General features: G+C 35.4%; 1 protein-coding gene across 1 annotated transcript; it reads left to right on the forward strand.

Annotated features, from left to right (window-relative positions):
• Positions 1–235: 235 nt before the first annotated feature.
• LOC103991664 (peroxisomal fatty acid beta-oxidation multifunctional protein) lies at positions 236–15,704 on the forward strand. Its single transcript, XM_009411183.3, has 18 exons — positions 236–476; positions 655–726; positions 1,758–1,820; positions 1,921–1,977; positions 2,136–2,203; positions 2,300–2,381; positions 2,472–2,527; positions 4,217–4,519; positions 5,547–5,633; positions 6,333–6,507; positions 6,754–6,875; positions 10,008–10,171; positions 11,391–11,645; positions 13,629–13,750; positions 13,829–13,950; positions 14,564–14,712; positions 15,102–15,240; positions 15,514–15,704. Exons 1-18 carry the CDS (start codon positions 383–385, stop codon positions 15,559–15,561), a joined length of 2,178 nt encoding a protein of 725 aa, XP_009409458.2. The 5' UTR covers positions 236–382; the 3' UTR covers positions 15,562–15,704.
• The last annotated feature ends 1,465 nt before the right edge of the window (positions 15,705–17,169 follow it).

Below are 17,169 nucleotides of genomic sequence, written 5' to 3' on the forward strand. Positions count from 1 at the left end.
AGATCGATCCTGGGCCATCGTATTGCGCTATGGCGTGCGACTTACCCCACGTGAGAAATGCTTTGTTCCCATTACGTTCTCTAGGTGAACCTTTCGCTAACCAGTACCGTCTACGTGGCTTAAAATTTGATCCAGTAACTCAATGCCACGTAAAAACTGTAACTTTATTAATTCTTTTTCGAGGTGGACAGTACCATCGTCCGGTGGCCCGATAAGTATCGCCGGGCGCCCGCATTTGAGGCGCGTTCTCAGGCTCTCTCGTTCTTGCTTCTCTTTGTTGATCGCTCTCGATCGCGTCTACGGCTCGACCTTCAATCCGGTCGGCGGAATTCCCAGAAGTGAAGTCGGAGGACTCTAGGTTCTTGATCCTCTTCTCGATCCGATGGCGGCCGTTCGGGTGACGATGGAGATTGGGAGTGATGGGGTGGCGGTCATCACCATCTGCAACCCTCCCGTTAACGCTTTGGCCCCCTCGAGTAGATCCCCGTCCTTTCTCTCTTGCTTTTCGTTTCTTGAGTTTTACCTGTTGATTTTCGTCAAAATTTCAAGGTTGGCAAGTCTTGAGGATTTACATGTTCTCGATCTGGTGAGGTAAAGAATTTACCTGCTTGTATACTGGAATTTTTTTTTTTCATCTTGGTTGGGTTCTTGTAGTTATTGCTGGGTTGAAGGAGAAGTACACGGAAGCGATGAATAGGAGTGACGTCAAAGCAATAGTGTTAACCGGTGAGGCTCTAATTTCATTTTTCATTTTTCATTTTGTTTTATGCGTTATGCATATGAAAAGTTCGTTGCAGATACAATCGGTGCCGTGTTAATTCGTTGAATGTGCTTTTGGGTTTTGCATGATCACGTTCTCTTTGTTACCGGTTGGGTTATTTTCTTCAATAAATACATTAAGTAGCTAGTAGGATGGCAAAATAGTTATGGAACTTGTAACCTTGAAGGGTTAGGAGCTTAGATAATACTCTGATCACAAGGCATGTAGGGAGGTGAGCAACCCCTTGACAATCATATTATCCTCCTTGTTGAATATGATTACTGTCCAAATCTTGCGAAATCCCAGTTTATCATCAGCAGAGTACCCAGGTTGATCAAACATATTTTCTGTGTCAATCTTAATCTTGTGATGGTGCCTGATATCACTACTTGATAGTGATTTCTCTAATTGTGTGTTTTCTCACCAAGTTGGATTTGCAGTTTGATGTTGGCGGATCAGCATCTATCATGTGTTAAATTTTTTCCAGATCACACGAAAGGTTTCTTATAAATACCATATCTGGTGCCAGAAATACTAGTTGGAGACGGGATTTGTGAACTCTGCACATTAAAAGATATAATTAAAAAAAAAATCTGTCCTCGTTCCGTGAATTTATGCCTTCAATCACCAGAAAATTTGGTTTAAGGAATTTCATGACCTGTCTTGTGAAGGAATGGAAAGAATATATTATGTATTTTGTTATTTGGTCAGTTTACTGATTGTTTCATAGGTTTAAAATGAAGAGGCAGATGAACTTCATGGGTCTCAAAATGTAACGAGCTATATCATCACTGTATCTCTGGATTTTGTTCATTTCCAGCCAAGTTTAAGTTGGAATTTTCTGATAAGTATGACATTTGATACTCTGTGTGCCATATTGGTGTATTTATAGGCATTGTTAGTCGTTGGGCCTTATAGAGTATTACAATATGCTCTTACATAATTTTCTTCCCTTTGTATGTGGATCTGATGCTGTATCCGATTCCTTTTCTGACAGGTGATGGTGGCAAGTTCTCTGGTGGTTTTGATATCAATGTTTTTACTGAAATTCATAAAACAGGTATTGATGAATAAAGGACATGAAACTAGTTATTTATCTTTGTTGGACAATCTATCTGATAACAAAACAGTGTTTTGACTAGTAAAACTGTGACTTGTAGGAAATCTATCGCTTCTACCAGATGTATCCGTCGAACTTGTGGTCAATACCATTGAAGGTTTGTTACTTCTACCACTATTTATTTGTTTAGAATTTTGCATACGTTGTTTGTTAGAACTTATAAAAAATTCTGAAGCACTCAGATCAGACATTTGTCTACAGTTGATGATTAGCTACTTTAAGGGCTTGCACTTTGATATTTTATTGGTTTTACAGATGCTCCAAAGCCTTCTGTTGCAGCTATCCAAGGTCTTGCACTTGGTGGTGGTCTGGAGATAGCAATGGTTTGTGCTTTTTTTAGGATTTAAAGTTTAATTATCTTGTCTTTCTAATGATCATCATATCTCTATCATTAAATGCTGTGTGTTAAATTTATTCAGGGTTGCCATGCACGAGTTTCTACGCCGGAAGCTCAACTTGGATTGCCAGAACTTAGCCTTGGGGTTATTCCTGGATTTGGAGGTAACAGATTTATGTCTTCCTCAAATTTTCTTGTGTTTTATTTGTATATTCTACTTCTCATGGTCTCACTAGTTTTTTGTTGCTTAAAAGGCACACAACGTCTTCCAAGGCTTGTGGGATTGCCAAAAGCTCTGGATATGATGCTGGTGAGTTGATGGATTTTCATGAAATATGATAATGTGGTTATTCAATGTGTGCAACTTAACCTTGATTTTGTTAGTGAAAACTTAGTATGTTTGACTATAGCTTTTTCCAATCCAATTTCTTTTGGTGATCTTAACTCTATCCAATCCAACTTGTTTTGGTTAACTTGGTAAACATATAAAATACTGTCAATAAATGAGCCTGAGATTGATGCAAGAAAATAGTTTTTAGTCCTCTTATAGTGCAAATTCTCGAGGAGGCTCTATGATCGGTTTACTTTTAGCTCATATTAGCACTATTGAATTTTGAAAATAAATAACTCACTACATTGGATTATAGATGAGTTTTAACTTGATCCATAAAGTTGACCAATGGTAGTATTTGTGACGAAGTAAAATTTGTGCGCTGGGTTTAAATTTTACGAGTAATAGGTGAGTTGAACCAAGATGAGGTGATACTGATACTGGTACTATTTAAAATCTGAAAATAAAGTCACCAAATTGAATTTCTTGATTTAAGCTCGAGATACTGGGTTTAACTTTTACAAGAACTAGGTGGGTTGAACGAAGAAGAGGTGTTAATCTTTAGTTTTGCATTGACCTCATAACTCTGCTGTCTAGATTTGCATCTCTACTTTTTATGAGAATCATAGCATGGATGAGTTTAACATTGGTTTTTGGAGTTCTCATGATGTTAGCTGCAAGCCAATCTACACATAAATCTAAAGGAACTAGCGCCTATTAAGCTTAAAGGATTGGGCCCATATAATTTTGGCCATTCTGATTTCTTATGCTGAGCAGATTAGACTAAACTAGAATTTCTCTCACTGACACTTCTATTAGATAGCTATTTTAGTTCAGTGTATTTCCACATTTCTTCTTCATCCATTTGTTGGAGTGTGGCTGCTTTATGTATTTTTCACCATAACTATTAGTGCTGCTTTTCTTTTGTTACTTAGCAACTAGAAGGATGATAGAATCTATTTTTCTTGCCTTCAAGCGTGCCCTTCTTTTTAACTAAGGGATGGTGTTTGAGGCTAAGTTCATATTTTTAAGATTTTGGGAGAAAACCGGAGGCCAAAATTGACAGATGTAAGAGATTAAAGAAAAGGGGAAATGGTTGAAAAAATAGTAAATACTCAGCAACTATTGATGCTTAAATGATGTTATATCTGTTAAAGAAATGTTTGGATGTAGTAAATACTGTCATTTAAATTTATGATTTATCAATTTGGAATGGTCTTTGTAAATATACGAAAGAAAAATTGAAAGGTGCATTACTTGTGTATTCTATGTCTATAGTTTAGTTATTTACGTTTTCTATATTAGTATTAACAGTTTGTTAAATTGGGCCTCCTGCACAAGAAACTGTCTTGTGCTCCTTTGACTAGATAATGGGTGAAGTCATTGCTATCTTTAAAAAATACTTGTATGCCATCATGAACCCCTTTCACAAAGGTAAACACCATGTGACTTAACTATATTTGATGTTATATCTGTAAACTCATAGATCTTTGTTGCTTTGTTTTTGACAACCATGATTTTATGAGTTGTGATATTATATGATTTTTCAAATGTAATGTTTTCCGAAATTGTTGAACTTTATATTATAAGCATTTCATAATAATTGTATTAAATTTTAGGTTACTTGTCATAGCTAGCTAAGAGCTAATTGTTGACATTCTAATGCAGCAATCAAAATCAATCATCGCTAAGGAAGGCGAAAAATATGGCCTTATTGATGCTATTGTTTCACCGGAGGATTTGCTCAAAATATCCCGATGCTGGGCTTTGGATATTGCTGAACGGCGTAAACCATGGATTAGTTCTCTTCGTCGGACTGATCGACTTGGTTCTCTTTCTGAAGCTTATGAAATTTTAAAGGCTGCTAGGCAACAGGTTAACAGGATTGCTCCAAATATGCCTCAGCACAAGGAATGCCTTGATTCAGTTGAGGAGGGTGTAAATTTTGGAGGATATGCTGGGGTGCTGAAGGTATGCATGTGATATTTTTGGGATAATCATTATACTATATATGGCTACTAAACACTATGCTGAGTCTGGTGCAAGAAACTTGATCGCTGGTTGCCAGTCTGTTGTCACTAAAACTTAAAACCTATTATGTTGTTTGTATTTCCTGTAGATCTTACCTAGAAACCTGAGAACAGTGCAGAATTTGGTGCCTTTATCTCCTTTTTCTTCTCTATTGCTTCTTAACTCTGGTGATATGGAAAGTATTTTCCTCCAAAAATTGTGAAAAATCCATTCCCTCTTTCCAGCAATGTGGCCACAGAGGATCTATGGACCTCCAACAGTCCCTCAGCCTCTGGGATAATTGTTGATAGGTTCCCTATTCTCTAGGTTCTCTGATGCAAGAAAATTTTGAATGCCAATGCTTTTCAAATGATGATGAAAAGCCCCCTCATCATCTATTTTTCTTAGAGAATATATTTTCTATAATGATCAGAAACACCAGTCTGATGTAATGCCAGAGAGCCCTATTTTGTATTCTTTACATGCCAGGAAATGCTTACTGGCACATGATGTGAGCAAATTGTCCACTCTCTATGTGGAATAGTTTACAGCAGAACCACAATGTTTGAAAAATGTGTTTGGGGGATGGGAGCTAGTTTAGGAAATCTCCATTAATTTTATCTTGCACAGTGACCAATCGTATCCACTGATGAGGCTGATGGGCATAAATTTTGTCCTATATTTTGCAATAATGATGTTCAGACATTGGAAGCTGCTTAATTGATTAGAACCTAGCATTTATTAGTCATTTTTAAGGTTTTTTTAGGTTTCGGTTAACTTAAACAAAATAACAATCTTTGTATTAACATGAAAAAACTCCAGGAACTTATGTTGTTGCTAAAACACGTTTTCCTTGTTTGAAGGGAAAAAAGGTTCTACCAATTATCACAAGATAATCAAACAGAGATGTCATCCTTCTTGAATTTGTTTATTTGATGTTCAATTTATGCTTAAAATATTGTTTCTAAGGTCAATATCTTAACTTCAGGAAGCAAAAGTTTTTAAGGAGTTGGTGCTTTCAAGTACTTCAAGAGGCCTTGTTCATGTCTTTTTTGCTCAACGGGCAACTTCAAAGGTAATTCTACTACATGTTCTGAATATTCTGTCTCTTATTTTGATATTTCTGCTTGTGAGTTAGGGATATGTTGCCTCTTTGAAATGAATAAGCTTCCTTGCTTCATGTTTTTTACTTGAGTCTCAGATTTCGAACAAAAACCTGAATGCTTTTAGACAAATTTCATCCTGAACGAGGTGTATATTTATCCTTCCTGATGCTTCTGCATTTACTTTATGCAGTAGAAGATTAGACAGCTTGAGCAGGACTTTAACATTATTACCTTATCTCCTTAGAGAGCCACCTTCTGATGTCTTGTTAAATTGTAACTGACTGCACGGATGAATATACTTCTTTCCTGGAAATTTTTTTCTGAATGTTTTCGCTATAATTTAAACACCAGGATTTTCTCTTCACATTCGTTGGTTGTCTGGAGTTAGGACAGTTTTTAAAGTCTTGGATGACTTTTAGTTTACAGTATGGATGTATACTCAAATGTTGTACTGGTTGTGATGTGTTTTATTAACATGAGTACGTTAAGGAGATCCAAATAGCAGAGTACTTCACATTCTACATCAATTTAACTTTTTCCCATTTTCTTATGCAACTTTGTTTAATTCTGTATCTGCATATATTCTTGGTTGAACTCTAGCATGTATCTGAAGTTCAACTTAATTTTTTTATTATTCTTAATCTTTCTTATTTAACTGTCTTGTGCAGGTACATAGTGTTACTGATGTTGGGCTTAGACCAAGGAAAATCAAAAGAGTTGCTGTAATTGGTGGTGGTTTGATGGGTTCTGGAATAGCTACTGCCCTGATCTTAAGTAATACGTCTGTCATCCTCAAGGAAATTGATTCCAACCTTTTGCAGAAGGGACTGAAAATGATACGGGGTAAGCATTTAAAATGATTAATCTTTCTTCTTAACTCCTGACTTTTTTTTTTTCTTTTTTCTCTAAATATGGGGGAATCTGCTAATAATTAATAATCACATAATTAATCTATTTATTTATTTTTGTTAGGGATCACTTAATGATTATGTTTTAGTACATGATGCAAATATTTTTTGTCTTTTGAGGTAAAATACATATTTTTGTTATATGATTCTAAGAAAATTGTTCTTTCACTTCTTGTGACAGCTAATCTTGAAGGCCTTGTGAAGAAAGGGTCGTTGACTCAGGACAAGATGAACAAGGCATTGTCACTTCTTAAGGGTGTATTGGATTACTCAGAGTTCAAGCATGTTGATATGGTTATAGAGGCGAGTCTCTAACTCCTAAACATATTTTGGCTAGTATACTGTAAATTAAAAACTTATAAGGTTTAAAATATCATACCGTACCGTCGTTTCGTCATTCGCTCAGTACGGTACGATACTATATACCGAGCGGTATACCGTTTGGTATTATATATATATATACAATATTTATATATAAAAGATTTTTTATATATAAAATATTTTTATAAAAGGTAACATCGTGTCGCCTTGGGGTGACGTCGTCGAGGCGACGCGACGTCGCCTTTATATATATATATATATATATATATATATATATATACTGTTCGGTAACGGATGGTCCGTGTATCGATCAACTGATAGACTGGTACGTACCGTCCGGTACAAGCGGTATTATTCGGAATTGTATACTTTGATTTGTTGCAGATGGATCTTGGACTTTTGTCTGAGATTTGCTGCAATTACTTGTTTTAGATTGTACAATTACCTTTTGGCCACAAAAAAGAAAAAGAAAAAATAAAGAAAGCAAGAAACTGCAGTGGTGCGCAATCCTTAGTCATCCTAGTGTTTCTGACAGGTATACTGTAATTATTTTTGTTCAAACATCAGGCAACACCTTTCCTTCCACTTATACACAACATTGCAGTCTCTCTTAGAAGTAGCATGCGACTCCTCTATCTTGTGTTCATTTTGATTTTCCTAGGAGTCCTGCTTTCTAGTTCTGTCTGCCTATTGTTACCTCAAAGAACAAAAAAATCTTGCCATTTGAACTTTCACTGTTACCTGGTATCCTCTCCAATTCCTCCTTATTTGCTACTATTATCATTTTCCTAATGTTTTCCTGCTCTCTTTTCCACCTTATAACTGCCTGCTTATGGCACTGCTGGAAACCTTACGTATGTTGTTACATTAGCAACCTTATGATGCTTAGGATATGCATTTCTGAATGTGAATGGCTTCATAATCCTTATTCAAAATATTTTGTTGTTGAATTAATTAATTTAGATGTAGATTACCATGGATTGTAGTGCTTTTTGTTAATTTTAAATAAACTTCCAGAATTTGAAAAGAATACAGATGAATATTAGGTATCCTTACCACTCTCCTTATATTTCAAAAACTAGCTCATCACCTACCTGTTCATTATAGGCTTTTCCCATGAGACACAAAGACTAGGGGAATACTGTGACTTTCCAGGGAGAAGAACATATACTTTGAACTGAGACTGAAGTGAATCAATCAGAACTAAAATTGATTTGGTCATGATGGATCTAAGTACATCTTGCATAGACTTGGTCCCTTTAAATGAAAAAATATTTAAAAAACATTTGAGATTAAGTGATTGAATTTCAAGAAGAATCCAAGCAGGGTTTTTAATTTTGAATAATACCACCTAGTACGGGCAGTACGTACCGTTCGATAGCATATCGATACGCAGACTGCTCGCTACCAGGCAAAACGCTCAATAACGCCCCGTATCGGATGATACAGGAGTATATCGGGTGGTAATAGTCGAAATTTCAACCATTACCGCCCCGCACAACTCAATAACGATTGATTTCGATCGTTACCGCTCGACACAGCTCGGTAACGATCGAAATCGATCGTTATTGATATGTGACAATACTCCAATGGTCAAAATGACCGTTGGAGCCCCTTTTCATGGGTTTTTAAACTCATCTTCTCCCATATTTCACTCTTACACTCTCTTAAACTACCGCAAACTCATTTTCTCACATTTTCACTCTCTTAAACTATACAAAGCAACGATTTATGAATTGAATCAAGACTAATTTGGGAAGAATAAGAGGAAGAACTTTTTAATCAAGAGGTATGCATTTTACACATAGACCGAGGAGCAATATTTTACACATGTCACCCAAGATTCAGATCATGGAACTCGATAAGGTACTGGTCAAGTTTATGCATGGAAGGGGAAGGGGAAGAGGAAGGGGAAGACTGTAGATAAATTTGAACAGATGCAACATAGTCTATATGATGTAGACACAGAACAAAGCTCATCGTATTCATAGCCGTCGTATTATAAAGAATCATGCGACCAACAGCAATACGGTGATAATTGGTCATACTTCTTCGAGCAACAGTATTATACAAAGCAGCATATCAGTAACAAAAAAAGAAGCTCAAACATTCACCAATTTATGCCTCAGGAGCTGCCTCGGACAAATATGATTCATGACGATCAACCTACGATCATCACCATATTGACGCACTAATGTATACGGTGTATCAATACTCTATGTCGTGAGATCAATTTCATGATTGAGTCCAACAAATATATCATATTGATTTGTAGATTTATAGGATCGAGGACCCCGATCCACCACCCGTGGAGACTTGTCGTTGGTTTTGGTGGTAGAATTAGGTATATCTACATATATGATTATTTAATTCATTTGAATTTTAAAATTTATATTGTAACAAAATAATCTAACAATTCAAATGATTTTTCTATAAATATTTTAATATTTACGGAAGGACAATCCGTAACGGACCGAAATACGAACCTTGCACAAGGTTGTTCCTTAAAGTTCGAAAAAGATATGTGATACTATTCTTACCTAATTTACATTGATTTTACTAAACTTATACTATTAATATATTTATTTTTAACTTAAAAAACCTATCCTAACTTTTTTTTTTTAGGTATTTTTTGAGGATTTTACACATAAATTAGGTGTATCGCTTGGTACGCCTTAGCATACCACTCGGTATACAGTACCGAACCATACCGAGCGAAGCTCGAAACTCCGGTACGGTACGAAATTTCAATCCTTGGATCCAAGTACATCATGCATAGACTTGGTCATGCCTTTCATAGCAGTCCGAAGTTTTTCGGTGCTGTTGCAGTCTTGTAATTCTGATATAGGATCAGTCAGTTTGGGCCTAGATCAGTTAGTTTGAAAAATGATGCTTTGCAGATATCTTGGCCTAGTTCAGCTAATGTTAGGGATCACTTAAGTCTGTTTCTTTAGATGTTGATACATTCAAGCTAGAATTTTCTAACCAACCAGTGTTTTTATTCTTTTGTTAGTGCAGTTAAAAAAATTACATCTTCAGAAACTTTGATTATTTTATTTTCTTATATGAGTTTCTTTTTTAGGATTGCTATAACAATTTTTCTTGTTTTTCTAGGCTGTTATTGAAAAGGTTTCACTGAAACAGTCAATATTTGCTGATCTTGAAAAAGCTTGTCCTCCACATTGCATTTTGGCAAGCAACACATCCACTATTGATCTTAATATTGTTGGTGAGAAGACTCGTTCGCAAGACCGAATCATTGGGGCTCATTTTTTCAGGTCTGTGACAAATATTCCTGCATTAATATGAGGAAAATTATCACTGGGGCTCATTAATATGTACATAATAGAGAGGATGGTTAAGGGCATTGTTATTCAAAACAAATATGCGAAAATTATCAATGAAAAACATAAGAGGAACAATTCTGAACATTTTTGAGAAATAATAATTTGTAAATTTATTTTACCTTTTTTGTTATGCGTTGAAGGGTAATTTTACTAAGGCATTTGTAGTTTATTTATGTTTATGCTATTGTTGGAACTGTGGGGAAGTAGTAGGTTCCAATATCAACTCCAACAGCTTTTGTTGCCAGATGCACCCAAGCAAGGTTTAAATATTTGGACCAGTACCAGCATCTGAACTTGGCAGGACCAATGTACTTGTTGGATGGATTACTGATACTGGCTTTACAGACCTTTAATAGTATATGTTTTTTGTATATCATTGATAAATTGTGTTACTGTTGCACATTTACCTGGTTGAACTGGTATGTAATGCTTAGTCTACCATGATATCTTTTTATATGCAATCAAGATTCAAGAACATCAAGATAGGCAAGTATTAGGAGACACTAACTACTCTTGTTAGACGTGATACATGAACGTCCATTTAATACAGTCAATGTAATGTTCAATGAAATTTCAACTAAATTAGCAAACATAAGGGAATGATGTTTTTATGCATTAATGTGTTATTTTGGTTGAAAGCCTTGAGAATATTATTTAGTTTGGCATTAAGGTCTGTTTGGTTGCAAGAAAAAGGGTGAAAATTTTTTTGTAAGATTTTTTTTTCATGATAAGTTTAAATCGTATGTAAAGGAAATTTATTGTCGGTGAAAGCATACATGCCACCATTTGGAGTCAAAAACTACTGTTAAGATATATTGTATGTGAATAAATGACAAATAACATAAAATTCTTTGCAAATATGTGTATACACATACGCGTGCACACACACACACACACACACACACTATAAATAAATAAATAAATAAATAAATATATATATATATATATATATATATATATATATATATATATATATAGTGTCTGTGTTTCTTAGCATTGCCAATCTGCATAAGATTCATATTCATGATCATGGTTTGTCTTCTCCATTTAATATTTACTTGGATAGCCTTCTAATATTTACTATATCTTGCTACATTTCACAGGATTGAAAATTTTATATTGTTTTCTTATCATGTTATATATTGTGCAGTCCTGCTCATGTGATGCCTCTGCTAGAAATTGTCCGGACAGACAAGACATCTCCACAAGTAATCCTTGATCTCATGACCATTGGGAAGGCTATAAGAAAGGTTCCTGTTGTGGTGGGCAACTGCACTGGCTTTGCAGTTAACCGAACATTCTTCCCTTATACCCAAGGGGCACAATTGTTAGTCCATCTAGGTGTGGATGTGTTCAGAATTGATAGGGTTGTCAGCAGTTTTGGCATGCCAATGGGCCCTTTTCAGTAAGCTTATTTCTCCATACTGCTATAAACTATTTTTTAAACTTGAAATTCAATGAATTACCATAATTCATAAATAGTGATAGTAAGGGATCCATACTTGGTTCTTTTGTGAGGTTGGTTTCTTTATTTATTATCCAGATTGTGCTAGCGGTAAGGTCTTCTCCTTTTGTAACTGTCATAGGAATTCAATCACAAGTATATATATATATATATATATATATATATATATATATATATATATATATATATATATATATATGCACATCTAGCTCCACATACACACATATATTTGTATCCATGTTTTTATAATTGCTGTGTATGAGTTTATATATGAAATTATCTTATCTTCATTGGCAGTTACAATATCTACTGCAGCGTACAGTTTTGACTGTTCCAACACAACATATAGCAACTGTAGAAAGTGATAGGTTAGCAGAAATAAGTATAAAAGTGTTGCCTACTAATTGCATCTCTATTTACATTGTAGACTTCAGACATGTTATTTTCTTATAGTCACCACTTGCCTGCTTTTCAAGAATTTGTACCTATAGAACTGAGGGTTTCTTGTCAGCTTGGTTTGGATTGTGTACTTACCTATCGAACTTTGTAACCTCTCATCTTACTTGGTTGTCATGAGTTTGATAGTGAGTTTGAGTGTTAGAAAATTGGCTTAAGGAGATAACAAAATGGAGAAAAGATATAGCACCATTCTTTTCATTAACAATTTATAAGATAATCGATACACAGACTCTAAAGAAGCTTCCATATACAGAGCATTAGACTCAAAACTTTATAAGGCTTCCTAAAAGTAAACAAAAATTTACAATCATGTTTAGCACATTCATGTCTTGTCTGATCACAATGGAGATGTATCTTACTATCTTTGCTTCCTTTATCTTTGGTTGGACTGGCCTTTGATCTTCTTTTCATGCCTACTATTCCAAAGTTTTGATCCTAGGAGGATACTTGGAAGAGAATGATTCCCTTGTTCAGGCAAATTATGTTTTCTTATGGATGCTTATACTTTATGGTTTCTTTTATATACAATGACTCCCCATGTATAAAGCCAGTATGCAAGCAGAGCATGTGATTTATCAGTATCTATTCCTTTCTCCTATGTGTTGAGCCTTACAATCCATTTCAGATCACATGAATTTGTCACGAGTGCTTTCTTCAATATGCTTTCCTCCTCTTTACTACATCATCATTCTTAGAATTGTGCTTCTTGAGTTTGATTTGTTCATGCAAGACTTCAATCCAAAATTTACTTCCTATTGCATTTGAAATTTTGATATGCTCTGTCTCAGTTACAAAATTTATTTATCCTCTTCTATCTGTCGCATTCTTTTTAATTTATGTGACTTGTTCTCCCAAAGCATCTGATCATTCCTGGCTCTAGAGAGTGTTGTATTTCTTCTTAAAATTGTATCACCTGACTTCAAATCTGAACAAAGGTCAATATCATCAACTATAACAGGACTCTTTTAACAGCACTTTAAACTCTATTAATCTCAAATCACAACACAATTATTTTTAAATCGATTAAAATATTCTAAGCTCCTAATGAATAATGATCAGCTAAACTAAATTCTAATCTACCTAAAGTAATTTTTAAATAATAATCTCGAATCGATAGAATAAGACCTATCAGTCATTAACTGTAGAAATACCCCATCTAAGAGCATCCTAGACATAAAATCAAGTTGAACTAACATAGGACTCACCTGTATTCACTGAACTCATCATGCACAAAGTTGAAACTAATATTTGCAAAGGGCTACATCAGGTAGCAGTGTATTTAACATCTTGATAGACCATACTAACTTCTCTACTGTGGTTTGGGATGTTTAGGATTTCAAGAATTTCACAGTTATTACAAGAATTCCAGTAGGATATCCAGTTCTTATAAAAGAACATTAAGTGGTGTTTTTTTAAGTTTACAACTTTCCACTAATTTGAGTTGTTGTGATGCCATTTGAGCAGACTTCAAGATGTGGCCGGATATGGGGTGGCTTTGGCAGTGAAGGATATATATGATTCTGCCTTCCGGGGTCGAACATTTCAGTCACAACTGGTTGAGTTGATGGTAAAAAGTGGCAGAAATGGTATCAATCAGTCTCATTCACATTATTTCATTTGATAATGTCATCGCTTTGGCATTTCATTGAGCTTTTTGCTGACAGGCAAGAATAATGGAAAGGGATACTACATATATGAAAAGGGACAGAAGCCAAAGCCTGATCCTAGCATCCAAGCCATCATAGAGGAATCTAGAAGGCTTGCCAATGTTATGCCTGGTGGAAAGGTACACACTAAAATAAGCCCTCATCTATCTTTTATATGAGATTTTCCCAAGAATTTGTCATATATATATATATATATATATATATATATATATATATATATATATATATATATATATATATATATACACATATTCAAATCAAATGGATCTGCAATTCAGAGCATTCATGTTTATATACCATGTAGAGTGTAACAGGTTTGAGGCCTCGACTTGTTATACTAGAATTCTGTATAAGTTCTTATATTCCAAATTGACGTGAATTGAACTCTTGTATGCATGAGAATATAACGTGTATTCTGAAGAAGCTAAGAATCGAGGTAGATAGCAGGGTATGCAATCCAAATATGATATCGAATTGGATTGAAGAATTAGTCAAGATGGATACTGAAGTGGCCTTGATGGTAACAAGGGCAGTTTACAAAGAAACCAAAACAGATTTGTGATACGGATTGCAAATCCACTTTTTCTTACACATGGTAGATTGATGTATGGGTATTTATGTGGTTGTGTATGTCATCCATGTAGGTGGTATACTGGTACGTCTTGGTGGCTATGCTCAACTTGAATATTTAGGTGGATACATAAGAATTAATTTTGATTGTTCTCTTTGTAGCCTATTACTATCAATGATCAAGAAGTTCTGGAGATGATATTCTTTCCAGTGGTGAACGAGGCTTGCAGGGTCATGGATGAAGGTGTTGTAATTCGAGCTTCAGACCTTGATATTTCATCCGTTCTTGGTATGGGTTTTCCCAGATACAGGTGAGTACGTTTAAATGCAGTTACATGCTCCGGCCATGCTTATATATGTATTTGCACTGATTTGCACACAATGATCCATGCCTATATTGTAGATGCATATTTTGTAATACTTGAGCTTTTGCAAACTTTTCCTAACTCAATATAAATCAATATGCCATCATGTACTGCATTCTTAAATCGGTGTTGTACTTGTAAATAAGAAAAGTGGAACCGAAAAACATGAAATTACTCTTGTACGTAGGCTTTTATTATGTAGGATTAACATTATATGCTTCTATTAACATGATAATATTGGTTTATTTTGATGGTTCTTCTAATCTGATTTGCACACGGTGACTTAAAGTTTATACCGTGAATTAACATCCTGATTATTTGGTTTTTATTTGAAGGGGTGGAATTATATTTTGGGCTGACACTATTGGGTCTGGTTACATATATGCGAAGCTCAACAAATGGGCTAATTCATATGGTAACTTCTTCAAACCCTCAGCATACCTGGAAGAAAGAGCCACCAAAGGACTTCCATTGGTAAGAAACTAAACCATCTTAAATACATATTTGCATGGGTTACATATTTTTGTGCTGAATCCTGAAGAATAATTCTCTTAATAATTTTTTATATATATAAGTATGCTCACTCCATTTGCAAAATGCCAAGAAGAATTGAAAACGCAAGTCATCATTTTTTGATGGTCATCTGAATTCGGATATTATGTGATTTATCGGGAGGCATTCATCTTGTTCTTATTCCAGCTCTCACTTAATTCTGGAATATCATTTTTTTGTCCTTTTTGTCTGCAGAGCATGGTAAATGTGTCGGGGTCACAACAGTGGAGGTCTCGTATGTGATCCTCTTTGCGTACCAACCATTCCTTTCGCATCCAAATGTTGCAGTTAGCCGAAGTGCAGCAAATAAGATATTGTTGACTTGTTTTAGTTTAATAATACTGTTTAAATATTTTGTTTATCGAATCTGGAAAATTTTCATGCTACTTCACCAGTTTCTTGATGTCATGTTGACCTGCACCGGTATTCTCCGTCGTAGCCGGGTCAAAGGGGTTTGCAAGGATGAATGTGCACCCGTGTATTGCTAAGAAAATTTTGATGTTTCTACAGCTATGACAAGTTCGTTAGGAAATCAAAAGAATCGCCCGACACTTGCCATCCAATCATGTATCTGCTCCTTCGCTCCTTCCCCCCCGGCGTGATTGGTCTCCGACACGAATTGCCTGTCTTGCTATTGTTCGCAACCAGAGATATGTGGAGCGTTAACGAGGCAAAATGTAATCAGAATAAAAGAAAAACTAAAATGATGTGAATGTCAGTTGGGTCGCGTCAGTGAAGACCAAATCTCCTCTTGAATCGGACTTCTGATACGAGTCATATTATGTCGTTCAGCTATAGCGGCGAGAGAAAGGGGGTGGGGTGAGACCAAACGAGGAGAGCGAACGCATCATCCCGAGGCGGCCCCGCTCATAGTCCTCGGTGAGTTACCAATCTTGACTTACCCAAAGAATATCAATTTTTCATCCTGAAGTTACTGTCCCTGTTTATTTCATCATCAGACACATCTTATAATGGCAAATTTATTTCATATTCTATTATTTTATTTTATTTTTTGAAACTCGAATCTGAAATCCATAGCGAAGAGCATGACTAATCAATGTAGTCTATGTTCTCTTATTCAGGTGCAAAATACGTGTTGACACCGGTAAGTAATACAATCAAAATATGAGATTCTTGATAGCAACGATACATTGATGATGCATATAAATTATACTAAAGGAGCAATATCTATCTATGAGTCTAATTACCTCATATAACAAGATACTGCCAAGCATAGCTACAAGACACCGTCCATACGTATTTCACTTGTATATTCTCTAAGTTACTGTGTCAGAAATGCTAAGTCTCGTAATAAAGTCACAGGTATGCAGCATGAACACCGATTCCTTCTTATGAGATGAATCCTTTTTCGATGATTTTTCTTTTTTAGCTTCTGCTCCTTGGACCACTCTTTTACTAAGCCTAATTCACATTACAAGTTCTGTTTCTCGAGCTTCTCCAACTCATTACAGGGGACTTAATTTCTCGAACCTTTTCTCCATCTAACCAATCTAATAATAATGTACCTGTCAATTGACAACCCTCCGAAGAACTTGTTTCATTTAGAATCACACTTGTATTCTCTTCTCTTTGCTTATTGCTCACTTCAGTGAAATGATCTGTCATTTCGAGATCACTCTCCTTCCACTCATTTCCAAGCAAATGGAAACCCTAAACCTTTCGGCTTTCCACTAACCTCACCTTTGATTGACATCTACAACTTCGAAGCATGTAAACACAAAGATCACCGAACCCCCAGTTTATCACAATTTCTTCAAACATTTGCTACTTTAGTTACCAGTGATCATCACTGATTACCCATCACAAGATTTGCTACATTCAGACCAGTAC

Source organism: Musa acuminata, chromosome BXJ3-7 (assembly GCF_036884655.1).
Source record: "Musa acuminata AAA Group cultivar baxijiao chromosome BXJ3-7, Cavendish_Baxijiao_AAA, whole genome shotgun sequence".
Classification (NCBI taxonomy): Eukaryota; Viridiplantae; Streptophyta; class Magnoliopsida; order Zingiberales; family Musaceae; genus Musa; species Musa acuminata.